Source organism: Carcharodon carcharias, chromosome 2 (genome assembly GCF_017639515.1).
Source record: "Carcharodon carcharias isolate sCarCar2 chromosome 2, sCarCar2.pri, whole genome shotgun sequence".
NCBI lineage: Eukaryota > Metazoa > Chordata > Chondrichthyes > Lamniformes > Lamnidae > Carcharodon > Carcharodon carcharias.
In genome coordinates, this window is record NC_054468.1 from 114754950 (window position 1) to 114779091 (window position 24142).

General features: G+C 43.8%; 1 protein-coding gene across 9 annotated transcripts in view; it reads left to right on the forward strand.

Moving 5' to 3' along the window:
• LOC121292423 (1-phosphatidylinositol 4,5-bisphosphate phosphodiesterase beta-4) overlaps positions 1–24142 on the forward strand; it is a 451886-nt gene that overhangs the window by 273793 nt on the left and 153951 nt on the right. For all 9 annotated transcript variants that reach the window (XM_041214297.1, XM_041214373.1, XM_041214305.1 and 6 more), the window contains 4 exons: positions 838–895; positions 3559–3667; positions 16716–16926; positions 21692–21785. In XM_041214297.1, coding sequence (XP_041070231.1) covers positions 838–895; positions 3559–3667; positions 16716–16926; positions 21692–21785 — 472 coding nt within the window. The remainder of the gene's footprint in view (positions 1–837; positions 896–3558; positions 3668–16715; positions 16927–21691; positions 21786–24142) is intronic.

Below are 24142 nucleotides of genomic sequence, written 5' to 3' on the forward strand. Positions count from 1 at the left end.
ACAGGAAATGTGACTGCAAGTTTTAACACAGCAATGTCCCATGTGCAGCAATGAGATAATGGCCGGATAATCTATCTTGATTGAGGGATAAACATTGACCAGGACACTGGGGATAGCAGGACACCACTGCTCTTCAAAATAATGCCATGGGATCTTTTACATTCACCTGAGAGGGGAAGTGGGGCCTGGACGTAAAGTTTCACTCTAAAAGGCGACACCTGCAGCTCTCCGTAAGTGCTACACTGGAGTGTCAGCCTTGATTTTTGAGCTGAAGTCTTGGAGTGGGACTTGAACTTACAATCTTTTGAGTCAGAGGGGAGAATGCTACCGACTGAGCCAAAACCAGCACTGGGATTTATGGTTGACAGAATTGAAGCAAAATGACTGTCAACGGCCATGTTAATAAGAAATGGTAAAATGTTGAACTAATCATGTAAGAAAACTTCCTTTCCGGAAGAGGAAAATATACCCCTTATTCCAAAATCATTTGCTTTTGATAAGAGATCTCCAAAAGTTGGAGTGCATAAAATGAATGGATTGCTGTTTATTGTTTTAATCTTGTGAAGTAAGAGTAACATGTTGAATGTTTGCAGTTAATGCGTGTAACCGTTTGAGGATTGCAGTAACCACCAGGATTAAATGAACTAAGAAAATATTTGGCCATGATTTTCAGAGTATACTGCAGTTAGAGTATACTGCCTCTCTAGCATTGGAGGTTTCAAGGCAGACATGTTGCAAATGAAAAGAAATTTCAGTACGCCAAGGGTTATGTTTTGAAAATCATTAATTATGCAGAAATGTGCAAACAACTTATATTTTTACTGAATTCCTTTACAGCAATGGAGACAAATCTGATTACTTAACTGTAGACCAATTAGTCAGCTTTCTGAATGAAGTAAGCTTCTTTCATTCATTAACTGAGTCATGTATCTGTTTGTAGTCGCTTGCTTTACTCCTGCCTTCCCAGCGCATGTAATGCATGGTTTGCGCCACTGCTTTCTTCCTGCCTTGCTTTTTAATCTATATAAGCAATGACAGCATCCAGGTGCACAAAATGAAACCCAACTCCTTACAAGATTATATTTGCTTTTGCTGTGGAGGTACTGCATGCTGCTTTTGCACATGTACAGTGGGTGTTGAGTGGGTTGGACCATTACTGTATATGTTAGAGATGTGTGAATTTCTTTGTAAAGCTGATAAACTATCGGTGATTCTTTCTCAAACTTGCCATTGTGTTTTTATAAGTTAGATTTTCTCCTTTTAAATGCACATTTTATGATTTAATTAAACAGCCTTGATGCTATGGCGCGGGATACAGCCGTTGAATGCATTTGTATACAGACTCTTTATCTGCTCCTTTTCCTGGGACATTGCACCTTTATTGTATTTATTTATTCTTTAATCACCTCTTGTAAAGTCACAGAGGGAAAATATTTTTAAGGAATGTATCAAATGTTTCTACATCACTATCCCACTTAATAGCGCTAGGGGCTGTAAATCTTATTCATCATGGGAAGTTTATATACATATATTTAATCCAAATTAGTCTTGTCTTCAGCCTGTGTACGTTAATCATGTCTATAAAATCCACAGCACTCTGCAGAATCTACCTACTACTGCAATGTGTGCTATACTTTGGCAAGTTTCATTCACATTCTCCTTTATTTGTGTGACATCTTCGAGCAGGACCAGTTGATGGTTTTTGTATATTTTATGGGAAATTACTCTAACCTCCTTTGAGCTTGTGCGCCCGAATGTCAGGGTGTTACACAGCAACAACATCTAGAACACTGGCTTAATAGGTAACATGAATCAATTAGTGATTTTGATTACCAGGCACTTTCAAATCTGATTCCTTTTTCCTTTAGGTTATGACTCTGTGTCATGTGTGCTTCAATTAATTGCCTAATATCTGTAGGAATTAATTCATGGGGTGGGGGATGGGGGCAGTTTTCCACAAAATTATGGATTTTCCCTGCTCCTGTTTATGTTGCTCTTTGTAAATTTTTTGAACAAGTTATTTGGTTATCAGTGTTTTTCATTTCCTGATTGGCTGCTTGTAGGAATTCTTTAATGTGATTCGCCACTTGGACAGCTTGATGACATCACTGCAGTTCCACACTGGGAATCCCCATTAAAGAATGCTGCAATCAGGTGCACGTCGAGAGGTAAAGTTCTCGCCACAAAGATCACTAGATCTCTCAGCGAAGCTTTCTTCAAGGTCATCAGTGAGTGCCTTTACATCTCTGCTGACCTCAGCATTTGGGCCTTAAAACATACTTATAAAAATAAAAACTTTCCCGTTAGGATGCACATTCACGGTGAATATACTTCAATAGCACCTAAACTATTACCAGGGATTTTAAAAGAGGAAGGAAACATTAATACAACTGTTATACCTACTTTCAGCAAGAGCCTGTAATATATTTAAAATAACAGGCCACGAATATGCCAACAGCATAAATACAAGTGATATGAGAAACAGTTTAAACATAAGCCAAGAGCACAGGGGAAGGGCTTAATATCTCCAAGGGTCATAATTCTCGAGAAACATTTTGGCATCCTTTTTTTTGATTTGTTAAACTTGTGACAAATTGGCTTAACCCCATTGAAACATTGCATCCCTTGTACTTGACAGGACACTGATAAAAATGGTATTTTGCTTATTGCTCAGCTTTATCTCAAAACAAGTTGGGGTTTTCGGGCAAACTTTCCAAGACAACCATTTCGAAGGGTATGAAAATACCCTTTGCTTCAGTAGGGGCTCCAAGTGTCGAATACTGACAAAACTATTCGACAAGGCACTGTGTCACACTTGACCATATGCACAAATGCACACGCAAAGTCAAGTTGTCATGCCCTAACGGTGTCCCAAGTGAGAGTAGCAAATGCAACACAGACAGGAGATACAACTGAGACCATCTAGCCTGTGTGGTTCAGTATTAGATTTATACAGTGGATTTACTCTCCACCACCAGGGACATGGATACATACTTCTGAACACCTGTGTAGGGATGTTCTCATGGAAGTATAGATCAGGGGTTTTTTATCTCATACCTTGATACAGTGGCAAAATAGAACTACAAAGCAACTTCAGTTGAGTATTTATTGTTAATTTGAAAACTGTTAGTGTAGCTGAGTATATTATACCCAAGCATGAGGTTTATAAGTACCCTCGAATTTGATCAGAAAGCTCAAGAATCACAGTTTTACTTGTAGAAACACTAACTTCACTTCATGCCTAGCCCTGATGTACTTACACATAAAGAAGCTTTACTATTTTCCAAAAACACATAAACACTTGGGCTAAAGTTGCAATTTTATAGACATTTAACTTAATCTTAGGTAAAGGAATGAACTCAAAACAAAAGGAGTTATCATCAGAAAGAGCGTTGTTACATTTTATACTTGATCATTAAACACAAGTGGCGAGGAAAAAGAGGGAAGTACAGTTATTTTATCTTCAGTCAGCTCCCCTGCACAATCTTTAACATTGTTTAGGGTTGTAAGACACTGGCAGGAAACACTTTAATTCAGGCTTTTCCTTACTGACTGCAGAATCAACGTGATCCTCGTCTGAATGAAATTTTATTCCCCTTCTATGAGTCAAAAAGAGCAATGCAGATACTCGAGAATTATGAGCCAGATGAAGAGCTGAGGAAACAAGGTAAGCACTCTCTCATCTCACCTTACTACAGTACAAGATAGTTCAAGTGACGGTGGGATTAATTTTCTACAGTTGTTTTAAAGCATTGACACATTTGATATTCATTGAGTGCTTTTACTAATCTTGTTCTTGGTAAGAGATAAAAGAAACTGATGTATGCATCCAGGTAAGCTATTAACCACTCATATATGTTAATGGAACTCCCCGCATACAGTATAAAAAGCAGATCCAAGCCTCCACAAGATAATATAAGCTATAACATAATTATGTAAAATTTTGCTGTACTTCCCTTTGAAGAGCCCACGTTTCGAGTTTGTTTGATACTGCTGCGAAAGTCAATGGGACAGAATTTCCTGTCAAGGTAATGGTGAGCTTACTGGCTATTTATACGCAAATGGTGCAGCAACCTCTGGAAGTGGGCACATGCGAGGCTAAGCATGGATAGCTAAAAGCTGCGCCCCTCCACTGTTAGCCTCTGGCTGTCTGCTTTGCTGTTGAAATGCATGTGGCAAGGGAGAAGTTGCTGCCATGTATGTGGCAGGGTACAAACTAAACTGAAGCCACAGAAAGTAATCTTGTCCATTTCGGCTGAGGTGGCATTTTAGCCATGTGCGGGTGGGATGAGGTTTCATGAAGGTTTTTAAACTTCAATGAAAGGTTTTAATACAATTCGTAGACACGTCTCAGCTCATGTGATACTGTCACAGGGAACGCTTAGTGCTTCTGGGCACGCGTCACACTGAGTGGGCCTTAATTGGGCCGCCCACCTAAAATGGCGGCGCGCAGCTGATTGCGCCCGCTCCTGCCCAGCACCCTCGACGGGGAGAAAATTCTCCCCTATATTTAACTTACCCTTTCTGTCTTTTTCTTCTCCCTCTCTCTCCATCCATTCTTTCTTTCTGTCTCTTTATTTGTCTTTTCACACCTGATTTGACATTGATTTCACCCGCTCTAATTTATGCTTCCTTTTCAGCCCTTATGCTGTCAATTTCACAAACCTTCAATCTAATTGGACTAGGAGCTTCACAGTCACTTGCCCTGCTCGTTCTGATTTCTCACGGTGACATTATCAGCTCGCAATTTCAGCAACTTGCAAGGCAAAAAAATTTAAAACCTAAAGCAAGTCTAACGCGTGGTAAATGACCAAGACATGCCCTGCCACAGCAAATTATGGCTCTAATATTTTTGAATGCAGAAAATACATTGGAAGGTAGACACTCGGAACTGTGTTATGAATATGTATCATTCAGTTCTGCAGATCAAGCTCAACTTCTGTTTTTTTCAAAGGAGTGTTGATCATTCGCATATTTATAACACAGTCACAGGGATTCAACAATACATACTTCGTGCTCCAGTTTCTTGGTTGCTGAGCCCAGGTTTGAGTCCAATCCAGACTGATTTGATGGAAGTCTTTCTGCTGAATTTCCCGTCGGTGATTTGGGGGCGGGGCCCGCTCGCAAACAGGAAAATGACGCGGGAGGAACCCCCGACGTCATCCCGGTCCTTTTAAATTTTTAGGAAGGCGGGCGGACAGCGAAATCAGCTGTCCGCCCGCCGACCTGTCAATGGCCAATTGAGGCCATTGACAGGCTAATTAAGATAATTAAAGACCTGCCCGTCTAACCTTAAGGCTGGTGGGCAGGTCAGGAGCCCCAGGGGGCTTCTGATAATACACGAAACCTCATCCACTGGCGGGATGAAGTTTCATGTCCGTTTTTAAAAAGTGTAATTAAGTTTATGTCCATTTTGTTAACATGTCCCATCTCGTTGACATTGTCACATGAGGGGGACGTATTAATAATTTTTTAATTTTTCTATTTTTAAAGTATTTTGGACTGTTGTTAATCTCCCTGAGACAGCACTTTGCCTCAGGGAGCAGTGTACTCTTTCATGTGCATGCGTGAAAGAACGCACTTTGACAGCTGGGGATTCCCCCCGCACATGACGGGGATGCCGCCGGGTGGGCCTTAATTAGCTCGCCAAGTCAAAATGGCAGCGGACCCCATTTTGGTGGCGGGGGTCGGCTATCCGCCCGCTGCCGAGCTGGTGGGGCTCACACGCCCACCAAGGGCAAAATTCTGCCCAAGGGCATAAATCCCTCACCTTGATAAACACAAATCGCCTGAAAGTTTTGTGTGTAACCAACAAATTTAATATTACTAAGTTGCTCAGCTCTGAGCTTAAATCGGAAAGTGCATTCCTGACGCATTTCATCTTCACTTGCGGGCTCCTTATTTTACAGTGCAGCAATGCAATGAGCGATGCTGTTTCTAAGTCATATGATCCACACCAAACATTGGCCAGGATTTCCTGGTCCCATGGCCCTTTGGCTGCTCCGTCAAATATTCCATCCCGCTCGCGACAATTCCCACTGCGCGGGCGGGACTGGAAAATCCCGGCCGTTATTTCAGGAGCTGAGAGGTCTCTCTGACTGTTGACTGACTCTGGAGTAACTTTTCTCCTCGCTTGTCTAACGGATTAGTCTTGGCGCCGTGTTTTGAATCAGCAGTTTCACAGTACATTGGGGTTTTTTTGTTTGAAAATGTTATTTATTATTTAGAAAATCTACAGAATGGGAGAAAAACAACACCCAGCGCCAATATAGTTTAAGCAAGGGCTGAATCACCTGGTCAGCGTGCAGGGGCAGGGGCCTGTCACACTGACGTGTAAAATGACGCATGATGATGTCAGGCAAGTGTCCCGACGTCATCGCGCGTCATTTTGATGTTTTGTTCGGTGGGCATGCACCGGAGGCGGCTGCGCGCCCGCTGAAATGTCAACAGCCTATTAAAGCCATTAAAAAAGTAATTTAACTTATTAGCAACGCGGACCGTCCAACCTTAAGGTTGGTGGGGGGCGGCAGGCCAAGAGCCCAAGCGGCCTTCGCGTTTTTCAGGAAACGTCATCCACGGGTGGGACGAGGCTTCCTGAAGGTTTTATAAAATAATTAAATAAATTTGTTTGCCAACTTCACTAACATGTCCCAGCTCATGTGACACTGAGGGGACGTGTTTAAATAAGTTTTTACTTGATTTTTTTAAAAAAAGTTTTATGACCTACTTAATCTCCCTGAGGCAGCTCCGTGTCTCAGGGAGATTTCTGTGCCCCTTAGCGCGCAAGCATGAAAGGGCGCAGACGCCGACACACACTCACTCACTCCTGCCCGCACAGGTAATGCTGACGCTACCAGCTGTGTGTTACGCTGGGCCGGCCTTAATTGGCCTGCCTGCGTAAAATGACAGCGCACAGCCCGCCCACCATAGGAAAAATTCTTCCCCAAGTGTCAGACATGATAGTAGGGTTTGGGGAAGTGCTTGATGTGTCCCAATATTATACATAGCACGCAGCTTGGTTCAATTTTCACGTCCACTAAGAAAAAAATCAATCAGTAAAGTATGAACCGCTCATAATTTCCTGCCTTTCTGGAGTTTCTACTCACACTTTGGACATAATCAGAAATTCTGCTTGAATTTTATAATGAGTTTTTGAAGTAAAGTTATTTCTCATACTTCCTCGCAAATTCTTCAGCATAAAAGTCTTCGAAGGACCAGCGTAACAGAATATCTTTCTTTTATCTTCTCTTTACATTAAACAATATTCATTGGTGTATTTAAGAGTGGTAACCTGGCACAGTTATGCTGAAAATGGGATTATCACAAAAGTAAATTAAATAATTTTTAATGTCGAAGAGATTTTATAACTAGTGCCAGTGCACCGTATGCCCCACCCCACAGCCCCTCCTCCGCCTTTGAACGCTCACCAAGCCCATACTTTTGGTCAGAGGTTTGTGGCCAATTTTGTGGGTGGGACTGGCTTCCAATGCCGTGTGGTTTAAACCAGGGTTGGAGATCGCAGACCCTGAATTTGACACTCCCCTGCCGCTAGGTTTTGAGGCAGGGAAGTGGGGGCGAGTGTGAAATTGAAGGAAGGGGATCCCCCCCCCCCCCCCCCCCCCACGACCATGCAGTGATTTTACAGCAGGGCAGGCAAGGCTTCAGGACGGGAACTCTGCCTTTGCCCAAATTGAAGCCCTTAACGTGACCCATTATTGGCCACTTCAGGGCCGTTTCCTGCCCAGCCTCAATTTTCAGGCCGGGTGGGAGGGTTGACCTTGCGCTGGGGAAGCCCGAAAATCAACTGACTTAGATCTCACGTGAAACACCTCCTCTGAAGTCGAGCCCCCCACCCCCCCCCCCCCCACTTAAAGCCCAATGGCCTCTAGAGCTCCCTCCAGCCCAGGCCCCTCTCTCTCTCTCTCTCGACCCCAATCACCCTCTTCGCGCCCCCTGAGGCCTCCCCTACCCTCCCCGCCCTGGGACCCGTTAAACTTAGCCGGTCCTCTGGTGGCCGGACTCAGTCTCAGGCGTCCTCGTGCCATTCCTCTGGAGGCCATTGCTGCCCCTGTCGCTGCTGGGGGACCGGAGAGCCTCTGGCCAATCTGACGGGCCAGCAGGTCTCCGGGGAGGGACCTCCTCGCGAGGAAGGGACAGCAGTCCAGCCTGCAGGTCACTTTAACGCTCGTTCGAGCGTGAAGTGGCTGCGGGGCCCTGGGAGTCGGCGGGGATGTGTTCTTTGCCGACCCCTTCGGATGGTGGGAAGCGACTCCTCACCATCCGCAAAACTCAGGGCCCCCCCCCCCCCCGCCCCATTTCTGCCATTTAAAATCCCGCAACCTTTCGCACTGGTCCAGCCGATTTCAGCTGGATTATGTTACCAAAACGAGCGGCAACTCAAGTCCAATATCTCCGTTTTAAAAAGAAACAGCAAAATTCAGCGGCTGTGTTGACTCCCCCACCTATCCCGCGACACGTCCATAATCGTTTCTGACACACGAAGCTCACTAAAAAGCCAGCACTCCTTCAAAGAAAATCGCATCTCCTCCCCCACCACCACCCCCCTAGCCCGTTTCCCAAAGCCTCCAGCCATATTACTACCCCCCCCCCCCCCCCCCCCCCCCCCAAAATCTCCCCTTCTCGTGAGCCTTGGATCAATCTTTTACCCTCTCCCGGGAGCACCGCTTCTTCAGCTGGGTCTTGCCTCACGTTGCTTTGTGCCTTTTCACACACGTGTGGCCTGGGAGCACAGCTGGTGCCCCTCTCTCAGCCCCGGCGTCATGGCCGTCTGGTGACCTCGCCCCCCCGGCGGTGAGGGGGTCTGCCAGGCCACGAAAGAAATCACGAAAAGACGACAAAAAAAAAGGCGAAAGCAATTCTTCACGTGCAGACGTTACTGAAGTCGTTTGCGCGTGAATGATGCGCGTTTCACGGCTGATGGAAAATGCTTGAAGAGCCAACTTTCTAACACCAGCAGCGCTTTATAGATCAGCAGTGACCTGCCCAAAATTTAATACATTATTACAACTGTGATTGACTCCGCTTGCTTGATATAGGTGGCTTTCCACAATAAGTTTGGTGCCAGTGGTGGGCACTATAATCAGCAAAGTACACAAATAATATCTCTACAATAATATGGCCACGTGGTGAAATCTTAAGGCGAGCTGCCACCTAGTGGAGACCAAGCCAAATTGTCTGCATAAACCATAGCCCTTGTGGCATTTTCTTCTAAGGTCTACTCTCTTCCGCTTGTCTGACACCAGTGCTCCTCCATTTTAAAGAGTGCCTGTTTCTACCACTGCAACACTGCCCACCTCTGCCCTGACCCTCAGCCCGTCTGTCTTCGCAACTCTCATCAATGCCTTTGCCGCCTCCAGACTCAACTCTTCCGCTGCTTTCATGGCTTGCTTCTAATGTCCCGCCGTCTGCGAACTTCGGTTCGGCTGGAGTTCTCCTGCCGGGATTATTCCTCTGCAAATTCCTCTAGCCCTGTAAATCCTACTCGCTGAACTCTCATTTACTCCTATGTCTTGGCCTTTAAATGCCCTCACCCCACTTGGTGGCTCTACCTTTACCTGTTCACAATCTGAAATTCCCACCTTAAACCACTGCACTTCCCCTCTTCTTTTAAACCCCTCCCTCAAACCCTCTTCTTTGACAAAACTTTTCATCGCTTTTCCTATGTTTAACCTCCTTTGGTTCAGTATCCATTTATCTTATTAGGCCCCAAATACATTGTGAAATTTTTGCAATGTTAGAAGCTACTGTATGAATGGAGATTGTGGTTTCTCATTCTTTGTCTTTATAGGAATAAGTTATTTTGGGAGGACGGGGGGGGGGGGGCGGATGAATTTTATGAGGGTGGAGGGCGGGGTGGAGATCCGATTACCCATTTTTACCCTCTCCCTCCCCCAACCAAAAAGTCCACTGGCACCACCCCGCCCAGAAACCCGGCTGCTCCGCAGCAATAATACGCTGGGGACCCCCCCCCCCCCCCCCCCCCCCCCCCCCCCACCCCCCCCCCCCCCCCCCCCCCCCCCCCCCCCCCCGCCCCCATCTGGGAGGAAGTCCCGCCCTGGAGATCTGTCAGGCAATCCAATTGGCTGGCAGCTCTGTAGTCCCATCAGCGCCTGGAACATAAAATCGCAGTGGAGGCAGAATGAGGGCCGGAAGTGGCCACTTAAGGGCTTCAATAGGCCCAGAGGCGGGCGGACGGCCTGACGCATTGGGAGACTGGTCGAGGGTGGGTGGGAAAGCAACAGGCAAGCCATGCCTTTTATTTTACCCACCCCCTAGCCCCATTTCCCCCCTCCAACCTTCAAATATGCCAGTGGGAGACCATAAAATTCACCCCATGATGTTCTTTGCATGACATCAGTGTTTCCCATGATTCAGCCTTCATTGTGTGAGGGACTAAGACCTCACACTGTATACCTTTATAAAATATATATAGATATGCTCATCACTATTTCTAAAATTTTAAAAACTGGACGAAGACCTTTAAAATGGCTGAAACTGTGATTGTCTGTGATCCCAGAACAAAAGAAGCTACTTGGCAGTTTTAGGAAAACCCACACCTCGTTATCTCTGAGGAGCCACCAACAACCCCCTGTGGACTACATAGCCTAACTTCAAAAAGAGCTATACGAAGGCCATCTGCATTTAATAACCCAGGCTGGCCAGAAGGAGATAGATTGTCTGCTAAGACAAAGGCCCTGCAATCTTCCTTTCAGTTCTTAATGGCTGAGACATTTAACAGTCATTGGAACCGAGACAATGGATACACATCCTTTGTCAAAGATGGTGGAGAGGTGTGAGTCATGTGACATGGGCCTCTGGCTTGCGGACCAAGTAATGTTGCCTTGCTGAACTGAAAAGCTCAGCCTGCTGTTTAACATCTGACTCGCAGGGCACACTGAAGGAGCTGTGGTCCAGGTTGGACATGGGGCCCAATCTACCCTGCTTTTCCTGGAAATCTGAACCATCGCCTACAAAAGTGATTCATCTCTGTGTGCCTAACTAATCATGTGAAGTCAACACCATCAGAATAGTGAATTATCCAGCATCGGTTTTCAGGACACCAACCTCCATGAAGGAATATCTCATTGGACTTTGATTCTGGAACCTACGTAAAATGATGTTTATTTTCTTTGTACTGTAAAAACCTTCCGTATTGCTCTTTTTATTGTCTGAGTGTGGAGGTGATGTTGTGACTTTTCTTTCACGTTTTGAGTGTGTACAAATAAACTAACCTTTTGAGTTCATTCGATCTCGAGTTTGCTGTGGGGTTATTAATAGGAAATTGGATCACACAAAATGCACCACTGCTTATAAAGAGGGAAAAAAAATCGAAACCCCTTTCTGTTTACGGACAGTGGTGAGAGGAGAAATTAACGCTGTTTAAATTAACCCCTCCTCCTGCCTGTAGTGATTGAAATATTAGGAAACAGAGAGGCATCAGCATATAATCATCCTGAGACAGGGGTTACATTGTGCTGTGAGGTGATGGTTGGATGACTGGTGTGGATTATATTGGTGCCAACAGCATGGGGTTCGATTTCCCCGGGTGGACTTTTACGGCCCTGTCACGGTTGGTGGGGGGGGGCTGCAAAATGCGGCAAGGCGTTCAAAAGTCCATTGATTTCAGCGGGATCAGAAAATTCTGCTGGGAGGAGGGGGCATAAAATTCAGCTCCCCCCACCACACCCCCATTCCAGCTGTGGTGGATTCAGGGATTCAGGATCTGTCTTCTTACCCAAACCGTGGTGGAGGTGCGACCCTGTTGGCTGGGTCTTGTGAACTGAATCGATGACAGCCGCATTCCCCAAAGCCACGCTCCATAGCGAGCTCGCTACCGGCACGATGCAAAAACGCCATCACTGGAAACTTCAAGGTGAGCGGGGTCGGAGTCAATGAACAGGAAGTCCTCGCTGCTGACTGGAGTGCCTGGAGACAGGAAAGGTGTGGGAAAAGTCAGGACAAAAGAAATGACCAGATGGCAGAAGGGAGACCTGCTGAAAGGAAAAAATGCCAGTCGACATCGGGCCAACACTATTCATCTGTGCCCGCTACAGAAGGGAGTGCTGCTCATGAATCAGGCTCTACAGCCGCAACAGACGATGTTCAATACAGAAATGACATAAACCCTGGGTGGAGTCCATTGCCTCTCGAGATGGATGGGTGCCATCATTGTGACAACTATTCCTATCAGGGAATATAAAATAATACAAGCAGATTATATATTGGAGAGCCTTTGTCTACCTATTCCCACATCTTTTTTTTCTGGGAAGTGGGTATGACAGTGAGTCTTGCCAAATGTTTGAGAATCTAACAATAGCACAATGTGGCATGCAGTTTGCTATAAATGGATAAAAATATCGGAATTGTGGCCCATACAATGTAAAAGTTAGCACCGGCACAAGTGGAATATGAGAAATAACAATAGCCGTCTATATTTATCTGTAAGAGGTTGAGCCCAGAAGGCCGAGTAGGAGGGTTGACTGAAAAAGACTAGCCTGTCGGGGATATTTAAAGATGACAAATTATATTTATGTAGCACCTTTAACATGATGAAATGTCCCAAGATGCTCTACAGGAACATTATGAAACAAAATATGACACCGAGCTACATCAGGTGATATTAGGCCAGATGACCAAAAGCATGGTCAAAGTGGTAGATTTTAAGGAATGTCTTAAAGGAGGAAAGCAAGGTAAGGGAGGTGGGAAGGTGTAGGGAGGGCAGAGTATTACAGAGAATCAGGCCGAGGCAACTGAAGGCACAGCCATCAATGGTGGATCAATTAAAATCAGGGATGTTCAAGAGATGCAGGAGATTACAGGGGCAGGGAGGGGCCAGGCCACACAGTGATTCGAAAAGAAGGACAAGAGATTTAAAATCAAGCCATTGCCTGGCCAGGGACCGATGTAGGCCAGCGAGCACAGGGGTGACAGGGGGATGGGAGTTGCCACAAGTTAAGACGTGGGCAGCAGAGTCTTGGATGACCTCAACTTTATACAGAGGGATGGAGAGAGAAGTGGGGAGGTTTAGGGAGAGAGTTTGAAAGAGTAGGACTGAGGTGGCTGGAAGTTCTGCTACCAGTGGTGGGTGTCAGAATGGACAAAAGGACAGGGTCAGAGGAATTAAATATTTGGGAGAAAATACAGGATTGAAGGAGTTCGCAGACATGGAATGGGATAAGGTACCGCGAGAATTTACAAACAAGGGCAAGGATTTAAAATGTAATGCTCTGGTGGACCACGAGCCTGATTAAGTCAACACATAGAAGGATGATGTGTGAGCAGGGAATAATGCGGCACAGGATACATTTGGTAGCATTTTGGACAATTGGCCCTGCGCCAAGTCGGGCAGGATGTGGGGCTGGAGGGGATGGGGTTGACGGCTGGTTGGTTTTTAACTGAGTTTCTGTTTTGAGCTGTGGGGGGGTGGTGGTTGGTGTCTATGGGGGTAGGAGCACTAGGTCAGGGTCGAAACCACTTGACGTCATCAGTTTGGAACCCAGTCCGTTATAACTACTGGGCTTCATTTGTATCCTGCCAAATGGCAGGAAGATGGGTTGCTTCAGCCAGGCCAATGTCAAGTATCCCGAAGGCTGTCATCCAATACAAAAGTAAGCCACAGGATGAAGATCAGACTGTTTCGCGAGTGGGAAGGGAGAAACCCCAATCTGCCAAGGCCCAGACTTTACTTGAGGGGCACATCCCAGCTCCTCCTAGTCCCACGAAGCAGAGTTTTTTTAAAAAGTTACCTTATATTACGATCCCCGTGGAGACCTAATACTTTCAAAAAGCGATTTGAACTTCCAGTTGATGGCTGAGAGAATGACACAAAGAGATTTCACATTTTAAAACTTTTGCTGTAACAAATGATTAAAAGCGCTATTATTGACTATCGAAACACTATTTTCTTTTTGGGGGCAACTTATACTTTAAACTACAGAAAGTGACTCTCCCTTTTTATACCCATCACACTCGCCACAGAATTACAGTCCCTTTAGCAAACAGTCCACAACTGCTCCCAGCTTCCAATAGGTTCCCATCTCCCCATTTCACCAAGTAGTAACTTCAAATGACTGTCTCTTGGCACTTTCCTCAGTTTTCAGAGAGTTCCTTATATCCAGCAGTAAACCCTGTTCTGATGATTCTTTCTCTCTCTTTGGCCATTCCAGAACAAACCTCCTGGAATCTGTCGAAGGCTGCAGGATGGGTCTCTGACTAGAGACCATCTCCCTCCTGCATCCAGTTGTGATAGCCCTCAAAAGCTTCCTCTCGCTGTTGATGCCACAATAGCTGCTGTCTGCCTTTGATATTCATTGACTTATAGGGAAACCTGTAACCTGATCTCAAAATTGCTTCATTTCCATGACATTGTGAAATACCTTAGCCTTATATCTTGTTAAATATGTTAATTAACAATCCTTGACCTCAACTCCCTTTCATCTTAGAAGTAAATGGACAGTTTACAGCACAACTGTTTACATCCCTATGTCTTCAATGCCTTTCCTGGACTTTGGGAGACACACACTAAATTCATTGTAAACTTGGAGACCATTGTCACTGTCTTCAAGTGTAAATACCTTACATATTCTTCCCAGTAAAACAATCCAAGTTTTCATTTGATCTCTAACAAACAAACCACCCAGGTTTACTGTCAGAACAGGTCATATGATCCCCTTCACTTACTCAAATGTAAAGCTACAGTCACAAAATACAGTAAGCGTATTAACCTCATAATTGTAACACTTAGAAGGTCTCCTCTTCCATTTTGCCATGGGTGGCTCTGCTCAGTGGGCATTAAAATGCCAAAGGAGTCCTATCAGTTTGCATTATTGGACTCCCACCTGGTTCAGGCAGGTGCCATGGTCACCTAAAAAAAAACAATAGGGACACAGTTAGGTTGACGGCAGTAATTGAGTGGGAACGGGCAGCAGGTCTTTATGCATCTTTCTTTTAATTGCACATATGCTCTGCTCCTGCTGGACAGGGTGCATTAAAACACCCCCCCACCCCAAGGTGGCCATAGAGGGAGTTGAGGACGACAACTTTAATGTGTTTGCAGAGTGGGATGGAGAGCTTTTGGAGATTGGCAAGGCCTGAGGTGCTTTACAATCGATCAACTGGTTATGGGCACTGAATTCTGGATGAATTGGATTAGCATCATTTCAAAAAAGCCTTTGTACAGAAGACAGAGAAGGGAAAAGTTGTAAAATAGTTGTAAGCATGTGTGACACTTGAGACCTAACTCTGTTGTAGCTAAACAGTGTGTCCTGTTGACAAATGTCACCAAAACCAATTGCTCTCGTTTCAGTAGTGGCTCTTCCAGTGCAACATGTAACGAGTTTGGAATGTGCATTCAGCCAATGCGGTAGAAATTCATTATGGTCTGCTTTCAGGCTTGAACTGGGAAGCCCAAGACTTGTTAGAAATCTGGCCTTCGGTTTCATTGCAATAATAGGTGCGAACTCCTCCAGAGTTGTCCCTCCAGAGGCGATAGACTTGAGTAAGTCACAGGGGAAGTGAAATGTCAGGTGGTTGAAAGATAATTGAATTTGTCTGCTTGTGGGGGGGTGGGGGTGGGGGTGGTGGTGGGGGTCTGTGTGACCATGTTCCCTCTAAGCCGTGCAAATGTTCCTGCGCAGGCTGAGCACAAGTTGACCCTCATGCATGCACGGCCTTGCAAGAAAATTTAAAGGACCTGTGCACTTAAATGAATTGGCTGCTCACAACAGAAGACAAATTAGAGGGAACAGGTAATGCTTTCCCAACTGTAATTTAAAATGCGGCAGGAAGCGGATAGAGTCCTGGTGCATGATTTGTCTCTCCAAGTTCTGCCTTCCCACCACTAGGCCGAATTCAAGAATTTCTGACTCTTAGCCACTATTGAAGCCACTATACTGAGGACAGCTGGAAGAACGAATTATTTGCCTTCAGTGCCACTCCCAGGCTCCCCGGAGGAGAGCACAAATCATAAACCCCACAGATTCTACAGTGGGCAGATTACATGGCACTCAATGCATCCTGACATAATTATAATACATTGCATTATACCTGCTAGTCCATCAGTGATCAGCGTGCGCCGATCTTGCCCAATTAAAGATAATCATTGTCACCGCTAGTGGAGTTTTAACCTCTGCTTTTTATACGATGTAGCAGGGGGCAATAATTTGCATGTTGTGTGCCAACATTATTACTTATGGAGGTACTTAGCAAGCAGTGTTAATCACACTAATATGTAAACAATGAACTTGAATGGATTCAAATATGTGTTTTGGGTGGAAGGAGGTGGCCCTGACCCATATTATTTGCAGCTCTCCTTTCCCAGCTGTCCACTCAAAGCATGTTATTGAAAGCATACGAACGCATCAAAAGTAACACCTATGTGACAGTGTTTTAAACCTTACTGCTATATTACCAATAGGGTGAGTGTTTTTGCATTGTGGTTCATGAGATTGCCAGTTGTGCCAATGAAGTACTGAATGCAGAATTATGCTTTTTGTGTGACATCGTTATCGTTGGTTATTTTTGTTAAGGTGAAAATAAGATTTTCAGTAGGGAGTCCAAGTGTCGCACATTAATCAGTTATGGTTGGTTGCACAGACCTAATTAGAAATGCTGCATTAGCGTACGACATGGCATTGACATAGATTTCTGAATCCAGTGCTCTAATTTGAATTAAAACTATCAATTTTGTTTTACAGCGACTATGTCGTGTGATGGGTTCTGCCGGTATCTAATGTCAGATGAAAATGCACCAGTCTTCCTTGATCGTTTAGAATTGTACCAGGAAATGGACCACCCTTTGTCCCATTACTTCATCAGTTCCTCTCACAATACGTATCTCACAGGCAGACAGTTTGGAGGCAAATCCTCTGTCGAGATGTACAGACAAGTCCTTTTATCAGGCTGCAGGTTTGTCTTAACATGTGTAGAAAGTATTAAAAGGTTAGCATTTGAATTAGGAGCAGGAGTAGGCCATTCAGCCCCTCAAGCCTGCTCTGCCATTCAATATGACCATGGTTGATCTGATTGTGGCCTCAACTCCACATTCCCACCTACCCCTGATAACCTTTGACTCCATTGTTAGTCAAGAATCTATCTACCGTTGCCTTAAAACTATTCAATGAACCTGCCTGCATCACTCTCTGGGGAAGAGAATTCCAAAGAATCACAATCCTCTGAGAGAATAAAATTTGTCCTCATCTCCATCTTCAATGGGAGACCCCTTTTAAATGGTGTCCCCTAGTCTAGATCTTTCCACATAAGCATTACAATCAATGAAGTACTTTTGAAGCATAGTCACTCTTTTAATTTAGGAGACATGGCAGCCAATATGCACACACCAGGCCCCCACAAACAGCAATGTGATAACAGCCAGATAACCTGTTTTTGTGATGTTGATTGAGGGATAAATATTGGCCAAAACAGCAGAGATAACTCTCCTGCTCTTCTTTGAAATAGTAGAACAGGATATTTTACATCCCCCTGAGAGGGCAGGCAGGGCCTCAGTTCAACAACTCATCTAAGAGTTGGCACCTCGGACACTGCAGCACTCCCTCAGTACTGCACTGAAGTGTCAGCCTGGAATTTTGTGCTCAAGTCCTGGAGTCGGCCTGCAGGAACGTCATGAATCAGAGGTGACCGTGCTACCCATTGAGCCACAGCTGACACACCTGTTAAGATAGCTCTGTATTAGTTCTTAAGAGGTAAGTGAAGGAAGACATAATGCAGCCTCCATCTGTAATTCTTGATTCACTCAGCTTAGCTTGCCACACTGCACTGTTGACCAAAGTGTTTGGGGGATAAGCTACATCGGTCTTGTTTATACACACCCCTGCTATTTCTGCTGGGAAATGAGGCCAGAAATTGGGTTTATCCTCCTATCTCATCAAAATGATATTATCTAGCTTACCAGCCTCTCTTTTCCCCCAGCCCCTTAGACCATCCCTCACCAGAAAGCCCTGCAAATCCTGGGGCAATGTTAAAAAAACCAATTCAGTTCCCAGAACACAATGGCCAGAAAGGTCAGACCTATGAGGGCCTGTTCCAGAAGTTACATGTGTTCTTCTTCCAATTTGAAAGGTTCTGCGCTTAGTTCTCTGTTCCCTCCCTTGGGAAGCTCTTTTCCAAAAATTGACCACTCTTTGTAATGTTTCCTATATTCCCCTCCCCCTCAGATTATACTTGTGTCTCCCGATTCTGCTCTCTCATATGAACTCAATAGGTTCTGACTGAACCTTTACACACAAAGCTGTATTCAATTGAAATCTTCAGTCATATCTCCCCTCGGTCTCCATGTCTCCGGCAAGAACTGTCGCAGTGCATGCTCTGCGCCGTTTCCCAGGGGTTTCATTCTCTTGTCCCCTTATCATTTTGACTCATATAGCTCAACCAAACAACCGAAAAGTCTATTGCTGAAGATAGTCGTAATTTTGCTCTGCATCAACCTAAAATCAAGAAAACCTATTCACTTTTATATGAAGTATATGACAATTAATTCTGCTTCACTTTAGTTCTCGCCACATTGCACTGTGCTATTTTCATTTAATACGCTTCAATATTTACTACATCTGAAAGCCTTTTTGACAATTTCGTAGTTAATTTTTACAATTTCTAAATTGTTCATGCCACCACATCGTGAAGGTTCACGAGATTGGTCCCTGGGATGAGGGGGTTGTCTTCTGATGAGAGGCTGAGTAAATTAAACTTATATTCTCTGGAGTTTGGAAGAATGAGAGGCGACCTCATTGAAACCTACAAAATTCTGAAAGGGTTTGACAGGGTGGACACAGAGATTGTTTCCACTGGTTGGGGAGTCTAAAACACCGGGGCACAGTCTCAGGATAAGGGGCCAATCAGTTAGGACTCAGATGAGGAAGAATTTCTTCACTCAAAGGGTTGTGAATCTTTGGAATTCTCTACCCCGAAGGTTGTGGATGCTCCATCCTTGAATACATTGAAGGTCGGGATAGACAAACCTTTGGTCTCTCAGGGAATTAAGGATTAGAAAATGGAGTTGAAGCCCAAGGTCAGCCATGGTCCTGTTGAATGGTGGAGTAGACTCAATAGGTCATGTGGTCTACTCTTCCTGTTTCTTATAGCAATCACCGGATAGCCAGATAATGCAATTCCACTGCTTTATTCCGATGTCAGCCTTGACTGTGATGGTGCCACACATGATGATGATATGTTCTGGAGATGTGTCACAAACTTGGGTAACCCAAGTCTGCAGTCCAACCATTTGGTCGGGGTTATCTGCACCAAATCTGAAGTATTACTGCTGCACTGTCTTCATAATGCAGTTTTATTGACCCTCTAAGGGATTTTGATTCCTCGGAGACTGGGCCATAGAGTTAAGGCACTTCTGTTAATTGCCTTCAACAGATGCTCAAAAGCTGCTAAATCATCTTGCGTATCGGTCTCAATAGATGAATGGATGACAGCCTGAAAAATATTGCCCTTGAAAGAACAACAGCTGTCGTGCATTGCAAATTAGGCATTCACAAAGCACCTGGGGAAATGTAGCACAACTAAAGGACAAAGACTTTTGGTGCATTTGGCAGGGAATCTGCATCAGCGAGAGATTCATGGATCAAACCTATAATATGAAGGATAAGGATTATGATTACAATAATGGATAATATCTTTGGTTCGCTGTTTGGTGTCAGTCAGATCAATTATTGATATATATTTATAATGTATATAGTATATTTTAGGATATAATCATTGTTAAAGTTTGTGTTCATGGTTAAAACAAATGTAAATTCAGTGCACTTTTTTAGGAGCTCTCTAAATTAGGTAAATCAGTTTTGAATAACTGTCCCCCAGAGAAAATTGCAATGTGTCTTGAATGTTCAATGTATTTTTTTTAATTTTTTAATAAAACCAAACTGCACTTGCAGTTTTTGGTCACAGAAACATTTATACGACGCCTCAGCTGAGATAGTGTAGAGTTGAAATTGCCCTCAGCAATACGTGTAATGAGCACATCTCTCAAATTCTGCTCTGATCCATTGCAACACATTTGTTAGCCCATTTTAAGTTGAAGTTGTTTAATTTGAAGCAAGTGTTATAACAGATCCTAATTGAGTGGTTGTGAAGTGAACAATGTGGCAAGCTTAAGGAAGCCACGAAGATAAATGAATGAAAATCTTAGTTACCAAATGTATATCTGGATTTATTAAACACTTCAATTTATTATTAAGCGTATTTTTGCATTCAGATGCAAGCTGTGCATTAATAATTATCACTTTTTTAAAACCACATTCAGCAAATATTATAATTTTGATTTATAAATATTGTTACAATCTGGCTGGGGACCATTTACTTTTTGTTTAAAGTAGACAAAGTTTGTTTAAAGTAGACAAAGTTTGAAATTCCAGTTACCCGCTAAGAGAACAAAGCCACAAGATTCCATGGTTTTAAACAAACAAAATAAAGTTGACTATACAAAGTCAGCAAAGTAAAACAATTTACAATGTCTATCTTACACTCAAACATTCAGAATTAATAGGCAAACACACCACACTGCACATTAAATGGCAGGTGCAACCAAGACAGATCCCACAGCATTCTTAGCAACCCATCCAGACGTCAGTGACAACTGAGAGTCACAAAATCTTATTAAAATACTGTCTCCCTCACGGGATTTCAACTCTTTAATTTCGAAGATTTAGCCTCTGAATTCTCTCAAAAGCTGCTCTGGTTCAGATTGCCTCAATGATTGATGGTTCAATCTCTTCTCCTGAGATTGTATTCTGGGGGATTCACAAAGCTACACTTACACCTCTAATTACTATTGCAGTTCTAATTCCTTCTCAGACCACTAGATTCATTAAGCTGGCATAGCCCCAGACTTTCTCAAAACTCCAGTCTCCCAATTGCACCAAGCTATAAATGGCTCCCAGAGCTCCTTTGAGCCCTAACTGCCTGGCACAGAATCAGTGACCTTCCACCACCACCTCAGCTCCCCAGGGCTCTTCTGAGCCTTAACTGCTTGGAGTTTGCTAACAGCTTCCAGGGCTTCTCCACGAGCTGCAAACACACAAAGTCCAAACTGCATCTAATAGCTGCACCAAACACACAGATAAATTGAAACAAGGGATCCTTCTTAAGCTCCACCAATCTCCATGAAGACGTAGCCTTTCAGGGTTCACAAAGTTTTAAACTAATTTAGCTCTTACTCCCAAAACAGAACATCTCTCTGGAACGCACTTCTTTGCAAGCAGTGTAGATATCATATCTCCTGTTCTCCAGCTAGGTAAGCCCACCAGCTATTTTATGGCCCCATCTCTTCTATTCTGACGCTATTAAAAAAAACACGCGTAATCTTCTGAACTGCCATTTCTTATTGGTGTTCTGGCAGTCTCTAAAGCCCAGCATTCTAATTGTTAACTTTACAACAATAATCTTCCCAGAACTAAACATTACCTCTAAAATATTAACATAAACCATGAACTAGATACTTAGAACCATGAACTAGATGTTTGTCACAATATGCAAAAGAAAAGTAAGACCCAAATTCACAATCAGTTCTGCAGTGCTTCATGTAGCATTCTGTTCAATACAGAAATACGTTTTATGGTGAATGAACGTTACATATGTCATATCTTCTCAGCTATATATTGCACTTGGAATACTTCACCAGAATTATAACCTCTTTACTTTGTTTTACCAGATGTATTGAATTAGATTGTTGGGATGGAAAAGGAGAAGACCAGGAACCAATAATAACTCATGGAAAGGCCATGTGCACAGATATTCTTTTTAAGGTAAAGTTGTTGCTTGTAATAATCTTAACTGAACAATAATTTTGACTTAAAGTAGAGCAAGGTCTCCAATCATGACTTGAGTTCGAATGGGTAACTCTCCAACGCAGGAAGAGATGGTGGTGTAGTGGTAATGCCACTGGGCTAATAATGCAGTGGCCCAGGCTAATGCTTTGGGGACACCGGTTGAAATCCTGCCCTGGTAGCTTGTAAATTTTAAATTTGATTAATTAAATCTGGGATCGACAAACTAGTCTCAAAAATGGTTACCATGAAACTATCTCTGAAGAAGGGTCATAGGGACTCGAATCTTTAACTCTGTTTTTCAGTCCACAGATGCTGTCAAACTTGCTGAGTTTTTCCAGCATTTTCTGTTTTTGTACCATGAAACTATCACTGATTGTTCTAAAAACCCATCTCTTATGTCCTTTAGGGAAAGAAATCTGCCATCCTTATCTGGCCTGACCTGTGTGTGATTCTAGAGCCACAGTAATGTGGTTGGCTCTTGACCACCCTCTGAAATGGTTAAAGAAGCCACTTAGTTCAAGGGCAATTTAGGGAGGGGCAACAAATGCTGGCCATGCCAGTGATGCCCACATCCAGTGAAAAAAATCTCACACACTTGGTAGCAGCAAGTCTTGCACACTAGGATCCCAACATTAGAAAATTAACCCTCTCCTGTTTCCATACATTTGTTGAAAAACTTAACGAACTGCTCTATATTGTGAGGCGTGGGTTTAAATCCTACTTAGAGTTTTGAGTATATAATCCAGGATGACACTCGAGTGCCGTTCTGAGAGATTGCTGTACTGCTTTTTGGTCCAGAGGAGATCCCATCTGCCTTCTCAGGTGGATGTAAAAGATTCCATGGCTCTATTTGAAGAGGTGTAGGAGGGTTCTCCTGCATCCTGCCCAGCATTTATTCCCTCGGACAATACTTAGCATAGATGATTTGATCATTTATTTTGTTGTTGTTTGTGGGACCTTGCAGCATTAAAATTAGCCGTTGTGTTTTTTTTTATGTTGCAACAATGGTTATAATTCAAAAATACTTAATCGTTGCTAATCACTTTTGTGACCACCTGAGATCATGCAACAAGCCTTTCTTAAAGAAAGTTATCACCAATCACAAACGTAACATTAAAATTTAACTCAAAAATGAACTGCCTGTATGGAAATAAAATGCACTATTTTTGGCGAAATATAACACGTTATATAATTAATAGCTGGACATAACAAACATACGACTTCATCACTGGAATGTTTTATGTTGGGATTCCCATTTAACCATGAATCAAAGTGTCTCAGCAACTGTTAGAAATAATTACATGATATTATGGTTTGCCCATCTGTCAAAGAATAATTTCTCACATTAATAATGCATAAATTCAATTGCTTAGATTTGTGCTTACAGAAAACAACTTGACTTTTATGATATAGTATTGTATTCCAACTATGCAGATTACTTGATGTTAATTGAATTAAGGACAACACGTAGTATCATCAACTGAAACAAAAAAGAATGCCTTGGTAACTTTGAGCAGTTAATTTTTTTTTATCATTTGTGGAATGTGGGTCGCTCTGGAGCATTTATTGCCCATCTCTCCTTGTGTTTGAGGAGGTGATGGTGAGCTGCCTTATATAAACTACCACAGTCCATCTGGTGTCGGTGCTATTAGAGAGGGAGGAGAAGCTGGTGGCGTAGTGGTAATGCTACTGGATTAGTAATCCAGAGGCCCAGGCTAATACTCTGAACATGGGTTTAAATCCCACCATGGCAACTGGTGGAATTCAAATTCAATTATTAAAATCTGGAATTAAAACTAGTCTTGGTAACAGTGGCCATAAAAAAATGATCTGGTTGACAAACGCCCTTTAGGATTAAAGTCCTTTAGGGAAGGACATCTGCCATCTTACCTGATCTGGCAGAGATGTGACTGCAGAGTGTGGTTGACTCCTAGGTGCCCTCAGGAATGGCCTAGCGAGCCACTCAGCTTTATCAAACCGCTGCAAAGTCTAAAGGGAATGAAACTGGATGGAGCAGCCCAGGTACCAGGAACTGCAAACTCAGCCTTGTCGATCCTGCAAAGCCCTCATTACTCACTCCTGGGGGCTAGTGCCAAAATTGGGAGAGCTGTCCCACAGACTAGTCAAGCAACAGCCTTGCATAGTCATCCATACCTGACAATGTCCCAGACACCACCATCGCCATCCTTGAGTATGTCCTGTCCCACCGGTGGTGGTATACAGTTGGGAGGGAGTTGCCATGGGAGTTCTCAACATTGATTTTGGACCCCATCAGGTCAAACATGGACAAGGAACCCTCTTGCTGATTACCACCTGCCACCCCACCCCTCTCA